This window comes from Haemorhous mexicanus, chromosome 3, assembly GCF_027477595.1.
Source record: "Haemorhous mexicanus isolate bHaeMex1 chromosome 3, bHaeMex1.pri, whole genome shotgun sequence".
NCBI classification, from domain to species: Eukaryota; Metazoa; Chordata; class Aves; order Passeriformes; family Fringillidae; genus Haemorhous; species Haemorhous mexicanus.
This window is the reverse complement of record NC_082343.1, coordinates 54576134-54595716: the sequence shown is the minus strand read 5'-3', so window position 1 is coordinate 54595716 and position 19583 is coordinate 54576134. Positions and strand designations below refer to the sequence as shown.

Here is a 19583-nt window from a genome sequence, read left to right as displayed (position 1 = left end):
TGTACTGAACCTCTCCATCCAAAATCCTACAGCTCTGTCTGTTTCTTTGCAAGGAAGAGAAACTTCTCAGCAGTGATCTCTAAAACAGAGACATCTTGAAATTCATCCCAGAGAACAACTTTGTGCAAAGGATTAAGAGCCTGAGCAAAACATCACACACAGGTTTGGCAGTAGTGACCATTCTTTGATGAAGAATGGTCTAAAATGTTGCTTTATTAATGTGGGTCTCCATATGTGACCATAAAAGTTTATAATCTGTAACAGTCACAATCTTACACCTATATAACCCAGTTCTTAAAAAAATGAACAGTTAAAAGTATGGCTAAGAACCATTCATGTGTCTGAGTAGCATTATAATTTAATTTGCTCATATAGACAGATCAGAGAAAAACTGCAGATATGGGAAAAATTGGAAGAACTTAACAGAAAAAAATTTAAATGTTAAAAACATTTACATTAAAAACAATCTTTAAAAAGGAGTATTTAAAATTTGCTGTTACAAGTAACTATGTTACCCAGAAGAAATTACACGCTTCATTGAGTGGACTTTATTGAATCCTGAAAGGATCGATTTCGGAGCAAAATAGCCAAAACTGTGACCAATTTTAAAACTCAGACATATTTATCCCTCTCAGGAAAGAAATTATAGTATTTTCAAACTTACCATTTTTGTTCATATCCCAGAAGACACAGGTAGGTTTAGGATCTTCCTAAGAACAGATGTAAAAGTAGACTTTGTTTATCTCTTCAGATGTAAATCTCATCATTTACAACATATGTTGCAATGCATATATTTTCATTTAATGAGCTGAAGAATCAAAATCATTTGATTGTTGAAAATTTGCCTAGTGTCAAATTAGAGTTTTTTTCTGCTAGAAAAACAGATTTGTCCAAATTGCAAAATCTAGAGCATTGCTTCTATGTACTGTTCAATGGTTCCTTTTGCACACCCTCAGAATAATGAAGTTTTCTCATTACTGAAGTTATCCATGATTATGATGTCTTTATATAATCTAAATACTTTCCCCTGTTTGCTGCCTTAGGGCTTCTCCATGAATCCTCTATGTAAAGCTTGAAAATGTACAAATGCCTGCTGAACCCATGTGTAGGTTGTTTTGCCTAACCTTAAAATTGTAATGCAATGCAAGACAAAGTCAGTTGGGAGGTGAAAATTACAAACCAGGTTCTCATTACATAAACAATTTACTTAGGTATTGCATTTTAACATTTTCTTTAATGTTTCAAGTGCTAGTGCCTCTTTTGGAATAGACCTGAGTCAAGCTCACACGTTTTCTAACTGGAACAGTATGTGCCAAAAGGTTGCATTTGGTCTCTATTTCCCTAAATTTACTGTAGTCATCTTTTATAAGTGTGTTTCTGTCCATTCCTCTGATGAAAAACACATAACAACAAAATAATTCTGGGAACTATTAACAAAGCAAATAAAGTTTGGTCAAAGAATTTAAGTAATTATGAAGTTACAGTGTAATAAATCATGTCCCTGGTCATAAATATGGTCATTAACAAAGAATTCAGCTACAGTTATTGGCACAGATATTACTTATGAGGGGCAGAATCAATGGTCTTGCAGATAAATTGCAATGTTAGGTCATGAATGGAGTGCAAATGTATGAGGATGGGAGAGATTATTTGTTTCTATGTTGTGCTTGCATTCTTTTGTTCTAGACTTCTTAATTTTGATTCGAGTTTGACCTTACTCGAAATCCATCCATATAAATCAGTTTATAATCTTAGCCTTTACCATATACAATCTGCATTCCTCTGAATAATCAGTCTTGTTTTACCTGAATTTTGGTATGCTTGATTGTAACCTTCACATAATCCTGAAGATCCTGAATGGTTAAGTTTCCAATACTGCATGCTACCACGAAACTGGTCAAATTGGCAGGATTTTCTGCATCCTTCAAGAGATTAAGAAAAATATAACAAGTGCTTACATGGCACATAACATAAAAGCCAGAGTACACAGTTTCATTTTTGCAGCGTGCCAGAATAAGTAAGTTGTCAGCATTTCTGTACTTTTGATCACACAATATAAGAACGTTATGTTTATAAAATCAAATTATGGGTTAGCCTCATGGAAGCTTTCCTATTTTTCTTGTAGCCATAAACATGCATAGGCACAATTACTGAGAGAGGTTAGAAGGCAAACAAAATTATAACTCAAACAATGTGGAAGATAACAACCCATGATATGATTAGCTCATTTCCCTAAACAAGCATGAACGAGCTCACTTATCTTATTGTTGACACTGTCCTTTAGTAAATGCAAAGGTTTTAGAGAATAAACTGTTTTCTGCACATTGAGGGTGTTAAATCACCCTCAATCTTACAATGATTGACCATGAAGTAGTAAACAATTTCAAAGCAATATTACATACTGAAGGGGATAACATTTTCTCTAAGGTCTTATTCGATAGGAATTTAAACAGAATTCTGACATTATCATTGACCAGTAGGATTTTTAACCTGCAGCTGACAATTTTCCAGAAGAGGTAGTTTCCTTGGAAACGAATTATTTATTGAAATGGAAGTGCATTAGCAATACTATTTTCTTTTGATAGGCTTCTATTGGAACCTGTATATTTAAATACCTGGTTGGAAAGCTTGGTCACTGCCTGTGGCAGATCTTAGGTAAAATAAAGTCTTCTATTGCCACTCACTTTCCTTCCCAAAATCTGGTCTGCCAAACTCCTGAACCCTTGATTCCTTCCATTTAGGAGTTTTAACATAACAAGATGTCAAGTTTCAGCTCAGCACTGGGCTTGTGAGATCCCACCACTCATGAGAGACACAATAACTTCTCTTATTAGGTGGATATTATCCTGAGAAGAATATTTTATTTCCTAAGAACCATATCCAAGAATTTTCAGACACAGTATTTCAGATTATACTGGAGCTTTATGGCAAAATTTCCTAAAACCTTAAAAATTGAAGAAGAAAGAAAATGCAAGTTTCTAAGCAGTTTTTTAGCATTCAGACAAGAAAAAGTCTCTTGGCTACCACCTACATTTGAACATCTGACAAAGTCTATGAAAGTCCTTGGACATATTTCCACAGGTTTCAGTGGATTCTGTCTGTAGCAGATAAAAATGAGACACAGTTGGTCTCTTTAGTGAAGGTAATTTAATATATTCTTATGGGTGCTTTAAAATAAAATACAGATTACTACTTATTTAGCCATAAGGCTGTGTTCATCTGAAGTTCAACAGTTCAGGCATAGATGTTTACACTGAGCACCCCTGTGTTTGGTGAAGTGAATCCCACCCTGAACAGCTTTTAAATAGTCCTCTAAGTAATGGAAACATCTATAAAGAATTACAAGCCAAAACTTACTGGAATTCTCTCAGTTGCAATACAATAATCCCCCACCTCCAATGCTGCAGATTATGTTTCACTGTTTTGTGGAATACTTTTAAGGAAGACAACTAATAGTATTCAGATACTTGTAATTGAACGTGGAAGAAATATTAAATGCAAGACAAATAAAATACTGTTATACTAATGGATATAGTTATTTGGTTTGACCTGGCATGTGGAGTTTTTTTGTAGGCCTTATTTTAATCTCCTTTTTCTTTAACTTCCTTTTTTTACAGACTTCCTAAAAATATGAGGATTGCACATTTTTAATTCATTGTGTTAAACACATCACCCATGAAGACTTTGAAAAACACACAAAAAATGAAAGGCATTTTAGTTGCAAATTAAGGTGCAATTTTTATGGTTTTTGTTTTTCAATGGGTTATTAAGCACCACTTAGAAATGCATTCTGGCACCATTAAGGGACACATTCTGACTTCATATGATTTTATGCCATTATGACCAGCCTCCATCTGTATTCTTCTGGGGTTTTTTTAATTAAAGATATTCGTCCTGTTTTTCTCAAAAGCAGGCTCAAAACGAATACAATTTAAAATAAAAATACTTTGGGGTGTATTTCAGAAGGCAACTGTGGGTCATGGGTATTTTCTTGCCTAGATTATCTGAAGAATCTGGATACACTGCCAATAAAAACGATAATATAGGGACAATACAATACTACGGAGTTCTGCGGATGCACAAGAGCCAAAGGTCACTTGAAATACTGATGGGAAAGCAAACTCAGGTCTTCTGAGACACATTCTACAGTTCACCATGAAACAATGTTTCCTTCTTAATCAACTTTTTTTTTCCCCCCCCCAAATAACTGTGGTTTTGGTTTTCTTTTTCCAAGCTGCAAACTCTTCCTAACATTTTTGGCACCTACCATGTAGGCACTATTTACAATTACCATTTGATAAAAAAATAAAACATCAAATCTACCTGAGCATGTTTAGGTTTCAGGTACAAGTATTGTTCTCCTTATTCCTATTAAAATATAGTATGCTTATGAGACCACGGGTATGAAAAGAACAGTGTATATATATGTGTGAACAAAAATCCACTGGCTGCTAACCATCAGCCTGGGGTTTCCAACTGAATACAGAGCAGTCAGCTGGATATGACTGCTAACCAGCTCTTAAAAGGAAAGGAGAGTACTTGGCAGTGTTATATGCCAAATTCCCTACTGACAGAAAAGAACCCAGCTCCACTGAAAATCAAGGAGCTGTATTAATGAATTTTAACAGAATTAAAGGCTTTTTTAAAGGCTTTTGCTGCTTTCCTCTAATATTAAGTAGTTGGGATACAGTTTTCCATAGATTACCCTGAAAAAAGGTTTATTTCACATGTGAGAGGAATCTGCAGTAAACTACTGACTTCAACTCAACTTGGGCACTTCAACTATTTTGCTGCTCTGAACATAAGACTGTCTTTAGTGCCTACATTTGCTGTCATCTTTTAATCCCTGTAACTCATGAAATACTGTGAAAGGATTACACTACAAGAAACTTTTAGCAGCTGGCTTTGATTCACCCTGTCTGTACTGACTTCAAGCACATTAATGCATACCTGAAAAAGACCATTTTTATTGAAGAAAGTAAACTGAGCCCTGGATATAACTTCAAACTCTTCTTGACTTAAATTCTTCAGTAAACTTGGTGGCAGAACAATAGAAGCGATAGCACTTGTCTGATCCTCGTCAAAATCTATCTGTTAAATAAAAACAACAGGAGAACATCTTCAAACAATAAAGAAACCATCTGTTGTCCACAACTGGGTTCACACTCTTAAACAGAAATATCTAGATATGGGACTAGAACCAATCAACTCTAAAATGACTTGTGTCTATGTAAGAGTTGATGCAATAAATAAACTTTTTAAAGGCTAGGGACGTTTCCCACTTTTTCAGCATGAGATCAGCCTTCTGCTACAGAAAGATATTAGATAAAACCAACAAAGAAACAAACTCCTCCACTGCTATAATGATGATTTGGAAACAATGAGAGGGTAATTATGACAGTCATAACTATTTTCAGTAGCATTCAAGATACTTTTCCTCATAGCAAACAATGTTGAGAACTAAAAGATATGCTCTGAATCTTTCTTTATTAAATTGTATTAGTTGCCTTGATCTGCACATCTGAAATAATTCTCTTATGAGCTTTTATAGTTTCTCTGGAAAGGAAATTTTAAAATTATTAGTGTGAGTTTTCCATATTTATTGTGCTGTGTAACAGAATAAAAAGACACTTTCTCATATCATATAAATTTAATTTTTATTGGCAATGTGTCAGAAATCTAAAAGCCCTCTGTGGCCCAGGAATATAACAAGTGAGTAGGAAATAAAAGAGGATGCAACCCTGAATTTTATTAGCAATCCTGTGACTGATCACTTTCCCGCCATGGCCTACTCAAAGTGTGCCACCATATCCATGAAGGAAGGGGAACAAGCCAGCTCACACTGGCTCGATAGTAAAAGCACTTCAGAATTTTACTGTGAGATATTGGAACTCCCACTACAGACTTCCCCAGAGGCATCCTGGCCATGTACTTATGCCCCTCATGGACAGCTGTGTCATTCTAAAAGCACCATTAGCTAATACAAAGTTAAAAGTCATAGGCTATTAACAGATCATTCACCCTTGGAATTCAGTAAGAAGTAGCTCACAGGTATCTTCTGACAGGGTTAAATGCAGTTCAAAACCAGGTTTTCAGAGGTTGGTTCTGCCACAGTAAACAGAAAGTGTGTATGTGATAAAGATGTCCCATTAGGCACTGTCTGCAAATAGAGTAGAAGAGGCTTCTCCAAAGAAGCATGGATATATTACAGGAACAATTTAATAATATGAATCACCAAAACCTAACTTAGTCAAAGTTTTGGCAAGAAAAATAAAGACACAGGGGACTGAAATAGAATCTTTCCAAACTGCCATGGATAAATTTGCTTGGTATCTACTTTAAGAAAAAAATACAAGAAAAAAAAATATCTGGAAACATTCTGACATACAGCTTGAAGAGTTTAATGTTCCCTGATGAGCCTAGGATAGATCATCACATTACTGGTGAAAAACGTGGGCTTTCACAAGGGAATCTCCCTTCAGCAGGGACAGAAAGTATCTTTCTGACAGTCATGGAAAATATAAAGGGTGCCCACAGCTGCTGCAACTTTTCTGGTAGGAAGGATGCTAAGAATTCTCAATCAGCTGTTGGAAATGTGAAAGTCTGAGAAGAAGCTCATGTTCCAATAGGAACAGTATAAATAATTTGACGGAGTTCGGATTTTATGATTATTTAGACAGTGCTGTAATAAATGATTCCTGGACGAGAAAATTCCTGGATGTCCTCAAGCCACAGATGGTAATTCCTGTTTTATGTATGATCATCTAAAACCTGGCTTCAGAATTTTCCTTTCCTCTTTCCATAAATAATGGATGAAATCTGCAGGAGAAACATTCCTTTGATAACAAAGAACTATTCAGCTTCACAAACAGCTACTGAGCTTCATTAATATGAGAGCTAAACAAAAGTAGATTTACAATCACCAAAAATTTCTGTTAAATCGATTCAAAGGAATTTTAGCTAAAATATCTAGTAATATAGATATGTGAAAACTCAAGTTCATTAAATCTATTTTTATCTATTTAAACAAGCATTTGAGTTTTGATCCAAAGTCTATATATATGCACAAGTCCTAAAGCCTACTATATTACTACAACTTTTTCTAGGAAGTAGACATTTTTCTGTCTTCATTCTTGTTTTGATTTTTACAGTGTATAGTATTTTATAAAATGATCAGACATTTCTGTGTTGCCAGTTTGCAGCAGGAATTAATTTGTTTCCATACAATACTTATACTCTAGTGATTAGCCTTTAACTGTTTTTATAATGCCGCATTTTCTTGAATTCAGTTTTAGTTCCTCTGGCCCAAATGATAGCAGATTTTTTTATCTTTCTGTGTAATATTTTATGTAAGTTTCTCCAAATAAGACTCACTTTACTTGAATGGTTAAACACCCAGGAAACTGAGATTACATTACCTCTGTCACAGACTTCCTATTTAACTGAAAAAAATTAAATTGCACTGCATTTTTAAAAGCATTTAGGTGCCTTAAGATACAGACAGGCATGTAGTGAAATTTAAAAACTTTTGGCACCTCATCACTACTGGTTTCAAAAGAACCTCTGGAAAATCCTGTAGGTGCTCATGTGCTTCTCAAGCAGTATTTCAAATTTTAAGATGTCTGGTTTTTTCAATTTGTGGGAAAAAAGCAAAGAAAAAATATTTTTGAGGTGATGATAAATATCTTAACTACAATATCCTGTCTAGCTACGGTAGCACTGGAGACCTTCCTAAATTTTGTGTGATCTCTGTTTGTTTTATTTTTAATGTCTAGTCTGGTCAAGCTCCACATGAATGACTTGAACTGCCTCAGATATCCTAAATGGCACAAGCCAATCAACCTATACGTGGACAACTGGATTAGACTTAGTTTTCTTTTAGCACTTAATATTTAAACTGTACTGGAAGGCTGAAGAACTACTGTATGTGCAGAAATCCATATGTAGATGCCTATATATAGGTGTCTTATTTTAAAGCTGAAAGACATCAAATGAGTTGTTAGATATTGCACAATGGTCAGTACCACAGATTGTTAAAGGTTGTTTTCCTTTTTCACTAGTAAAAAGAAAACCCACAAAACTAAAAAAAGGTCAAGTGTGTTGTGGATTTATAAGCCAAATTACTTTTTATCTGCATGGAATGTGAGTTTATCTGTGTTTCCTGTCACTCAAGGAAATACTACATTAATCTGTTATCTGTTTGGATGATTGTAGGGAAAAGGAAATAGAAAGCAGGGGGAGAACTGGGAGTTCTAAGTGGATTTATAGGAACCACAGTAAACACACTTGGAACAAGAGGCACATTTCACGTTCAAATACAGCTGCTCGTTCTGTACCTGGAAATCGGATGCATTATTCTGTGGACTGACGCTGAAAGCACCACCCTTGAATGAAGTTGAATTTATAGAGGACACTCCAAGTGCTAGATTTCGTGTTGAAATACTCATGGATGGTCCAGCAAAATGGATCTTTAAAGCCAAGGCATCAATAGTTTTTAGAGCTCTAAAAACAGAAATAAAAATTACTCTGAAAACTCAATACAGAAAAAAAACCCGCCTATGCTCTGCATGCTCCTCACATGAGAAGAGGATCCTCTTGTAACTACGTTTCTGTTACCCATCTGTGTATTCACAAGAAGACTGTTGGACTGTAAATTTATGCATGTCTCTTGAAAACAAAGCTTTTGACTGACACAAACTGTGTGAGTACATATCACGGGTCCTGAAATAATTTCCAACAATATTTATATCTATGCTGTGTCATGTTTCAGAAGACTTCTTTTCCATCCAAATACTTTGTCATGCACACTAAAATTTGTTTTGGGAAATTGTTTTTGATGGAAATCAGAAAACTTTGATTTTCTGGTTTGTCTATACATGGAAAAATGAATCCCTACAGTCTTGCAGGTTGCTCTCAAAAAGCTTTTCTCAAATGCAGAAATACTTACTCTGAAGATGAGGCTGCCAATACACTGTCTGAACTGGCTAGAATATTGGAAAAAATTGTCACCACGGTAGAACCCAAAGATTCATCAATTTCTTCATCGTTCACAATTTTTTTGAGCTTCTGCACAACGTCATTTACTTTGTCTGAGGTCAGCTGCTGCCCCTCACCAGTGAGATTCAGAAGCTGATTGGCAATATCTGCTGCATTTTCTGTGAGCATACAGAATCAAGCAAAAAGAGAAAATAATGCATTGCACTCCTGAAGCAGTCCAGAATTACAAATTTTTATCATCACTGTTGAAAGCTAGGGTATGTACTATGGTATATGTAATGAACATAGGATTGCATCATTTTGTCAAACTTATAATTTTTTAAAAATATATATATAGGATGTGCTGATTATATACTATCCTCATTGGCTGTGTCTTTCTTTTCTTTGTTTTGATTTGAGTTTGTAAATCAGAACTATTATAGAAAGGGGTGATTGAATGAAAAAGAGAGGAATACAATGAGTAGTATCTTCTTCTTTTTCCTCCTTATGGTATCCTTTCTTTTTCACTGAGAAAAATTTTCACTCTTGAAGTGAAACAAATGCATCCAAGGTCTCTATTACTGAAAAACTGTTCACTCCTTTTAGCTTTCTGAAGGAAGTCTGACCCCCTTGAAAATGTTTCAGTTCTTTCAGAGGATGCTACTCTTACTTGTCAGAGGCCTGGCAAGCACAACACACAAGCAAATTTCACGACAAGAATCTTCCTGATAAGGAAAGTTTGATAGCATGTCCAATGGCAAAACATGGTAAAACTGTAATTTCAATGCCACCTGGTCAGAAAACTAATATAAACACTAACCTTTAACAACTTCAAAATATTTGAGATTTAATGGAATTTGCAAATAAGATTTTGAAAAATCAGCCTTCTTTAGTTTGCAGCTGGCTGCGGGTTGTTTTTTTATAATACACGTTCCTGATAGATTTACTGTGGAATATTCATTTTACATGACATGATGTTTTTCATATAATCTGACTACAAGTACCCAATTGACTAAGTTAGGCAGCCAGGCTCCCTGGGACACCAAAAGAAACTTCTCCAAGACAGCAATTCAGAACAAGAGCTTTTTGTAGGTGCTCTGCATATTATACATATGACTGTGTAATTCTCTTCACTAGCTTTGGCACTAAAAAAGGGACCATAACATTGTTGTCCTGTTATTTTATTACTCTTTCATGGCCAAAATGACATAAAAGGGTATTTTAGAAACAGAGAATAAATCTGCAAATATCTGATTGTAAGTCCAGTGAAGAGAGCAGGAGCCTTTCCCCTGGCAGGCATTCAAAATATTTAAAAATTTGCCCTAACTTGAATATCAAACAGGGGTAAGATACCACCTTCCTTTCCTCTTGATTAAATTGCCTGAGGAGTTTGATTTAATTCAGTAATTGCTTTCCAGAGCTCTAAATGGGTGAGCTGAATTAAACTTGGGTGTACTTCCCCAGAGTTCAATTATTTACTTTGCACTGATTTTTTTTTAGAAACATTTTTAAACATCTTAGCATAAAGAGAAAATATATTCTTCCAGAGACCAATGCTAATATACTCACCTGTGCAATTTCTAAGATCAGGTTGACCCCAGTATGATGTATAATTCTGCAGACCCAAATAGCTGAAGAGGGATAATGAGAAAATTCACATCAAATATCATAACAAAATTAGAAAAATATTCCATAATTCTTATGTAGGTTTCACAGTGGTACACTCTTCTCAATTCCCAATATTTGTAGCAACATGGCCCCTAGTGAAACACAATATATATACTTGACAGTGAAAGTATATGATTGGTTAACTGATAGTGCCGAGAGAAACACCAGTTTTTCAGAAATTCTGAAAATTTCTGGAAATTCTGGCTTTGTGTTTCAGGAAAGACCCAAATATTGAGACAAACTATTATGCCCCTATTATGGCCTAGGCATATGCTGTTTCTATAATTTCTCCTTTATATAAATGGCTTTGATCTAGCCAACAGCAAGACATACTGCCTCTCATAAGAACATGCACAGGAGCCATGTGAAGGTATAAATTTATTCCACCAATGAAAACTAGGGTAAATAACTATTGGACCCAGGTCCAAAGTTAGGGGCAGATATAAAGATTCCCTTTTTGTTTTTTTTTAAAGCCTTATTATAGCCAAATACAGAATCACAGAATGGGTCAGGTTGGAAGGGACCACAGTGGGCATCTGCTCCAACTGCCCAACTCAAGCAGGGTCATCCCAGAGCACATGGCACAGGATTGAGTCCAGACAGTTCTTGAGTAACTCCAGTGAGGGAGACTCCACACCCTCTCTGGACAATCTGTTCTGGTCCTTGGTAACCCACACAGTAAATAAGATCTTCCTCACATTCAGGTGGAACTTCCTGTGCATCAGTTTCTGCTCACTCCCCCTTGTCCTTTTGCCTGGCACCACTGAACAGAGCCTGGACCCATTCTCTTGGCACCCTCCCTGCAGATAGTCATAGACATTGATGAGGTCCCCTCAGTCGTCTCTTCTCAAGGGTGAACAGGCCCAGCTCCCTCAGTCTTTCCTCATAGGAGAGATGCTCCAATCTCTTAATCATATTTGCCAACCTGTAAAAAGGGCTCCAAAATTAAAAACACTTTGGCCTCAGTTTTCTTTAAAGACAAACTTGCTGTTACAGCATGGAAAAAGGAGGATGGTAAAAGGGAAAAATTTATCCCTTTACTCAGCACATGATAAAATAACATTATTCCTCATTATTCCTCCATATTGGCAAAAGCTAGTGGAGGCAGAGGCAAGGAAGGCACAGCACCAGGCAGAACACAGGAATTTATTTTATTTTTAATGAGAAGTGCTGTACAAAATCATTTCTAGACCACAAATGAATAATAGAGATAAGCAATACTAGGACAGCAAAGGCCAGAAACTTTGATTTTTAATGATTCTGAGGCTCTGACATAAAAACAATTTGATTTCTGCACTACTCACTCTACAACAAAAGTTGGTCAGTCAGAATCAGTTCTTGTACAAGATTAGGAGCCTGAGGAAGTGAGTTATTTAAGTATAATGCGGGCTGCTTTCCTGTCTGGCACTGAAACTCAAAGCTGATTCATATCCATGTTACCATATTATTTGGAAAAAGTAAGAGATCTGGTCTTCTCAGAACATGTTCCAGATGCAATGTGGGTGGATAAGACTAATATATTGCATTTAATAGTAATCATCCTAAATACTGAAGGAATTAATTAATATTGCATCATCATAACCATGTTTACAGCACTCAAAGGAGATCAAAGCCATAATGTTTTGGTAATATATAAACAGAAGTAATAATATTCCCATTTTAAAAATGGGAAATGGACATACAGAGTCAAAGTCTTTGGTAGATGTTCGCAAAAAACCCCTTACATTAGGGAAAATTTATTAAACCTTTAAAACTCAAGTTCAAATCTTTAAGCATAATATTATCCCCACCTTCAATTATTACTAACTACTGGCAAAATATTTGTTTCACAATTTTTTTTACTTTTCCCCTAATGAGATGAGGTGTTTTGGATTAAAACAAATACACATCTCATCTTCATAGAATTTTATTCTAATTCTTATACAAGTTAGATAGTAGTGGTGGAGTGGTAGCAAATCTGAAGCTTTGGGTATGGTAACATAAAGGTCATGGCCAAGTGCAAGGTCCTGCACGTGGGTGAGGGCAATCTCAAGCACAAATAGAGACTTGGGAGGGTGGGGATGTTGGTGGAAGATGCAGCCCAGAAAGCCAACACCATCCTGGTTGCATCCAGCTGCATCCATCTCTGGGGACTGCAAGATAAGAAAAATGTGGACTTGCTGGATCAAGTCCAAAGGAGGCCCACAAAAATGATCAGAGGGCTGGAGCACCTCTCCTGTAAAGAAGCTGAGAGAGTTGGGGTTGTTCATTCTGGAGAAGAGAAAGCTCTGGGGAGTTTTCAGCACCTAAAGGGGCAACAAGAGATCTAGACAGGGACTTTTTACAAGAGCATGTAGTGACCAGACAATGGCAAATGGTTTTAAACTGAAAGAGATTAGGTTTCAGCTAGATATTAGAAAGGATTTTTTTACTTTGAGGTAGTGAGGCACTGGCACAGGCTGTCCAGAGAGGATGTGGATGCCCCATCCTTGGAAGTCTTCCAGGCCAGGATGGATGGGGCTCTTAGCAACTTGTTCTAGTGGGAAGTCTCCCTACCATGGCAGGAGGGTTTGGAACTAGATGACCTTTAGGCTCCCTTCCAACCCAAACCCATTCTATGATTCTATGACTTGAGTAAAACAGTTTCAGTCTGTAGGAAGATTTTATTTTTATAGTCACATTGAACATGTATTAATTGTGGGCCTCAATATGCCCTACAGAAGTGGTTGATGAGTTTTTTTTTTCTTATCAATGAAATACAAAATATTCCTGCACCTACCTAATCTCTCACGGTATAGAAAAAAATCTTCCTGAAATACAATACCAGCCAATGGCAACCATTATATATAACTAAATAATAACTATATATAAGCAGAGTTCAGAAGCATCAGAAACTTCTCAGATATTTGAACACCTACCAGGTTCTTGATGCAGTCTGAACTGAGCTCCCGTGGCAGAATGTGAAGTTGGTCACAGTAGGCCTGGTATCTGGCCAAAAATAGTTTGGAGGGTTTTCTTCAGCTAAACATTTTTCTGTAAAATGAGTATATCAGTGTTAATAGTAAATTTCTTCACCTAATCGTCTTCCATTTGTTGTCCTCAGCTCATCAACCAGCCTACAGCACAAAATTGTCTTAAAATGAAATGCTTCGTTGTTTGCAAAAGAGTGGGAATAGAGGGGTGCACAATGGGGGATCATCCATGCTGCTGCTGCTCAAAGGTAAGACTTGAATGTGTCTGCTGCATCCATCTGCACTCCAGCAGCCTCCACCTCCTCCCTTCCAAAGCAAGGGCAATCTTTGGTAGAAGCTGAATGGGAAGAGATGAGAGCTAAAAGAAGATTGATTAAGGGCAACTGTTGTCAGAAACACAAACACCATTGAGAAGTGGGGATTAGGGCCTTGGAGGTCCAAAATGTCTCATTTTAGCTCTGGCTGTAAAGCATATTTTGTTATTCTCAAACCACCAGAGGAGCTGTCAGGAACCTCCAAGCCTCTTTCAACCTGACAACAAGACATTGACTAAAGCAATTTGAACAACTTTGTTTGTATTGAAAGTGGTATTTTGAGCACGGCTCCTTGATATTAGTGGAACAAGTAGGTTTATAGGGACAATTTAAAATCTGAAACCATCATACTGTTTGGAAATGTGTGATTATTTTAACAAAGAAGATGCTTATTTATGAACAAACAAAAAAAGATTTCTTCTGTAACAAAGCTGAACACAACTTACCCACTGGATCAACATCCACAGCATGAAGTTGATATCCCTCTTCCATGGTTCGATTATTACTTATGAGCTTCTGTCGGATGTCTTCTTCTTCTAAATTGATGTTGTTGGTAGAATTATAAACCAGAAGAGCCAAAGCACTAAAACTGCAAAGAAAATTATCCAAGTGTTTCAGTCGGGAGAGCAGAGGCCAAATGTGTGGAAATAAAAATATCTGACAAACTCTGGTTTTCTGAGTATGGAACAGTGTCACCAAAACAGTGTTGCTCATTATCTGTAAATTAATATTTTTGTATATATAGGGGCATGACAAGAAAATATGGCTGGGAAATTTCATCTCCTAGTTACCTTTAAAAAGCATCTCATCAGAAGAGCTAAAAAATGTTTTCAGCAGAGTTCAGAAGATGAAACCATAGAGTTGTGAGTTCTAAATGGGCCCTAATTAATTTTAAACATCTGGTTGCTAATGGCTTAGGAACTTATGAGCTGATTCATCCCAACTCACAAAACTTGTCAGGGTGGGACTAGTCATCCTCCAGAGGATCCACCTCTGGACTACAGAGAAAGACTAGGAGATTAACAAAGAACAGATGCCTAACATTTAAATCTCTTAAGTTTTTTTATGGAGTGAAAAACACCCTGACATACTTCTGAAGCTTTTAGTCATAATTAGGAAAGTTGAGTTCCTCAGATGACTAATCGAAGTTTGAGCACTAATAGCTGTTTCTGTATTGTAGCCCACTGCTACTTTCTTGGACATCAGAAGTAGTTCAAAGTGCCCAAGACTCTTTCCTGTGAACAAAATAAAACAGGCCCCACCCTTTTCCAAAAACATTGCTTTTCTGGAAGGGAAATCATGAACAGCAAACCAGTTCTAGCAGGACAGAGGAAATAAGCCCAGAGTGGAAGGCACAGAAATTTCCTCCTGGGACAAAAGGAACTGTTGGAGATGAGAATATGTTGGTACCCAAGAGCATTGCTTGGCTCTGGCTAGTAGGAGGTAAGCCTCTAAAGCATGGAACATTGGATGTCCATGGAAGCCAAAATGTGGAAAAAAGGAAAAAGCAAACATGCTTTGGGCTGTCTTCATCTTAGCCTTGCCCTTGGATACCCATCAGCCTGAATAAAGACAGACCTTTGGAGCGTGTGAGCTGTTCCTCCTGGCAGCCTGGTGGGCGGTGGCACTGCCAGCACACATACCGTGAGCAGGGCACACACCCACCAGGGGAGCTTTCACCTGTGGCCCCTTGTGCCACCAGAAAGCAACAGTCAGCTAAAGGGGCTTGTGGACTACAGGAAGAAGAGCAGCAGAAAAAAATCTGTAGGGGTGCTGAAGAGGGCCAGTAGGGTTTTCAGGTACTCCTTCCCAGACAGACCAGGACTTCAACTAAAAAAATCTTTCAGAAAGACATCCCCATGAGGACAGCTCAGAACTGCACTTTCCAGATGTGTCTAATTTTCTTGACAGATTCACTGTTTTACTGGTTACATGTTGCTGGAGAAGTAAGATAAAAATGTGACCACCTGCAGGCTTGGCTTTCTCCTTTCCCAGTGGATGTATTTTAGCAGAGAAATTCCAGCTGTCTCAGGCCAGGTCTCTCCTTCCCTGCTCCCAGAGATACTGAGTTCCTCCTAACATTCCTTTGGTCTCTGTGGGGTGTTTAACATCTATATGGCAAATAGCCTTAGTAGGGTGGATATGCATTAGCAGGCTTTTTCTGTATACCTCAGATATGTTACAAGCACAAATTTATTACGGCATTTATTTTTAGCAGAAGTATGGAAATTGCCTACAGGATTGCCAATTCTTTCAGCCCTCCAGTACTTCTGCCCCAGAGCCTCCTGGCATTTAACCATCTTTCCTAAAAGATTCTGGCTTCAGTCATCTATTCCCTTTACTTCAGAAGAGGAAAACTTAATATACTGATGCCACTCCCTACCTCAGCACTCTGGCTGCAGAACAGACATTCTGAACAGTCACCACTACTGCTTAGCTGCCTGTTTCAGGATTCCCAAATAACCAAAATTATATTTAGTATCCATACCTCTGAGGAAGGACAATGCCAACAAAATAAAAGGGATAATGATAGATGAGAACTGGTTGCAGTTACATTGAAAAATTACAGAGAAAAGTATTGAATGTGAAGAAGAAAAGACTGGCAAAAAGAATCCCTTAAACCAATCTGTTGTTTTCTGAGAAACTCTTAAAGCACAAGTATGTGTATACTGTATAATAAGAGCCTACTCCATAATATGATGAAAACAATTTCCACAAACTTTTCGGAATGACTCATGCTAGCTTCCCAGACTAAATAAATACCTTTTAACTTGACAGCTGACGCAACATGAAGTTCAGTGCTTCCTTCCACTTTTGTCACGCTCATATCCCAGAAAGAAAGCATTATAATTGTGAAGAGCAAATTCTCAATTTGGGAAACAGTAGGCCTGCACTCAAATAAATGGCAATGCTGCCGTGCTCTGCTGGTGTCACTGGATTTGCTACACTCAGCTTTAAATGTTTTATAGTGTGACATATAAAGGTAGACAGATTCTCACAGTAGTAACCAATTACAAATTCCATATCACCTATAGTAACCTATACTGCCATTACTGCCATCAATTTAATTTAAAAAAATGAACAGTGGTGTAGGTAAACACAACAGGGATTAGTATGTTTCTCTTTTCTTTGACTGAAATGGCGACAGCTGGAGCAAGCAGGAAAGCTTGGGAAGACCAGTGTCTATCCCACTTGGTCCTGGTCTGTTGAGCTAAGCTGGCTCAGAAAGAGCAATTTACGAAGCTGCATCCTCATCAGAGGCACAGGAGGCGGTGGTGGAGCCTGTGCTGCCATGGCCCGGACCACAAAGCCAGCTTTCTTCTCCGGCAGCGTGACTCAGAGCTATTCCAGGACAGTGTGCCTACACACGGGCTGTGGTCGCGCTGCTGTGCCCTGCGAGGAGCCCGGAGGAAGGATTAACAAACCGCGCGAACCCGGCGGCACAGGCTGCCTTGCACCTGGAGACGTGCAGCTGATAATTAGCAATGCTCATTTCTCCCTTCTGATGTACTAGACAGGCTGAACTAATACTGAATTACTGTCGTTGTCAAACTGTTTCACAAATCACCTATGATTTCCTTCAGAGTTAGTATAACTTGATTTAAAGAATAGAAAAAACAATTTTTAAAGAACTGAAATACTTGCGGAATCTAAATTACCACTAAAAGTCCTGGGAATTTCAGTGCTGGCTACCCTGGCATATTTTAAATAGTTTTCAAATGTCAACATTAAATTCTTTACTAATCTCATGGTTATGTTTTCTCTGAAGATAAGTGGTGATGGATAGCTGAAGACTGGCCACACAGGTAGGCCCGCCGAGTCATTTGTGAGGTTTTATTTTGTATTTGCGGGGTTTTTTAGACAGAGAAAGGAAATGATGAATTTGACTTTATGTTTTTAGAAGGTTAATTTATTATTTTATGATACTATATTATATTAAAGAATATTATATTAAAGTATGCTAAAGAATAAAGAAAGGATATTTACAGAAGGTTAAAACATAATAATGAAAACTCATGACTCTTTCTAGAGTTTCGACACAGCTTGACTGTGATTGGTTATTAAGTCAAATACACATGAAACTAATGAAACAAACACCTGTTGGACAAACAATCTCCAAATACATTTTAAAGCAGCAAAATACAGGCAAAGCAATGAGGTAATTATTGTTTTCTTTTTTTTCTGAGGCTTCTCAGCTTCCCCGGAGAGAAATCGTGAGCAAAGGGATTTTTCCAGAAAATATGACGGTGACACTTTTAACTGCTTTGCATTAACTGGACAGACAAAAGAGAACTGACTGTTCCATAAGTCACTCAGTGAAGATGCAATACAAAGAGCAGACAAAACATTAGAAAACTCACAGAGTAAAACAGAAATAAATTTGAAAGCAGAGGAAAACTAAAAGCATTCCACAGAAGCATCTCAGTTGTGAATAATCTTTTACTTGAGGTGATTTTGATTGCAGCACATTAAAGTGTTCAAAACAGGGAGTAAAAAAATATGACTTGACATAACAGACACATTCAAAGAAATGTCAAGGATGAAGAGTTTCCTTTCCCTGGAGAAGGTGATGTTATAGTTAGAATATAAAATCTGAGACTTCATGACACAAAACTAAAAATTGCAGCTACTTTTTGGACTACTAAAAATAAAAGCATCCTAAGCCTTCCTTTTAAGATAATGACCATTGTAGCAGAAGAATTTTGCAAGCACCATGGTCATGCCTCGTGCCTTGGCTTGTGTCTCTGGGTCTTGCTCCTCCTTTCAGATCTGGTGTGAGAATACAATCAACTACAGCTTTTCAACAGAAAGCACTTATAATATGTGCTAATTTGGTATGAAGGCTATTCATTACTAGAGAATGTTGCAAAGTCAAACCAGAAAGGCCTGGAATCCCTCACATGGAACAGCTGGTCTTTGCTGAAATGGGTTTTTGGCTACACTTGCACTATGTTCTGGAACAATGAAGAAAACCCCATTCCCTATTCCCCAATACACTGCTTTTCTAAAAAATGGCATCTAACAATGTCAGATCTTCACTAAATCTAGTTCAAGTCAGTGGAAAGACAAAAGAAGTCATTGGAAGCTGGAGAAGGGCAGGAAGCTTCAGCAGGAGACTAAGAAGGGATCTTCCTTCAGTCACTCAAAAGGAAATCCCAAATTCTTCCATCTGTGATGAAGGCTTTCTTCACAGGTCATGGACACAAGATGCCAGCACGGCACTGTAGAGAAACCTGAGGATTTTCACTTGGTTCTTTTTTGGTTGGTTTTTCAAACAGAAATATTACATGTAATGTACATGTTATGTAGCATTTTAAAATATTTCTCAGCCCGAGTAAAGCCTGTCCCTTACTACCTTCAGTAACACTGAACTTGAAGTTGTGTGGAGTAGAGGTGGGCCAGGTCCAAATCCTTCATAAAACCTCACTGGTAGAAACCCAGAAAACTTTTGAAATAGGAACAGACATCACAGATTTATTCATTTATAATAAGAATAGCAAACGTATTTCATAAAAAATAATTTGAAGTAATCTACAAAGAATTTAAAAAGCCCAATACTTTACTTAGGACTAGAAAACCAAAATTATGCTGTTCTCGTGTTGCTACCTCTTATCTAAAACTATTACACAATCTAATTAACGTTTTATCCAAGTGCATTACACTTTCCATTAAG

At 37.2% G+C, this 19583-nt stretch overlaps 1 protein-coding gene across 7 annotated transcripts in view; it reads right to left on the bottom strand.

Moving 5' to 3' along the window:
- The window catches only part of ADGRG6 (adhesion G protein-coupled receptor G6), a 125144-nt gene that overhangs the window by 21544 nt on the left and 84017 nt on the right, over nt 1–19583 (bottom strand). For all 7 annotated transcript variants that reach the window (XM_059841853.1, XM_059841856.1, XM_059841857.1 and 4 more), the window contains 8 exons: nt 14356–14498; nt 13542–13656; nt 10546–10607; nt 8948–9155; nt 8337–8502; nt 4951–5091; nt 1806–1922; nt 665–710 (listed from right to left, as the gene is read on the bottom strand). In XM_059841853.1, the coding sequence (XP_059697836.1) occupies nt 665–710; nt 1806–1922; nt 4951–5091; nt 8337–8502; nt 8948–9155; nt 10546–10607; nt 13542–13656; nt 14356–14498 (998 nt within the window). The remainder of the gene's footprint in view (nt 1–664; nt 711–1805; nt 1923–4950; nt 5092–8336; nt 8503–8947; nt 9156–10545; nt 10608–13541; nt 13657–14355; nt 14499–19583) is intronic.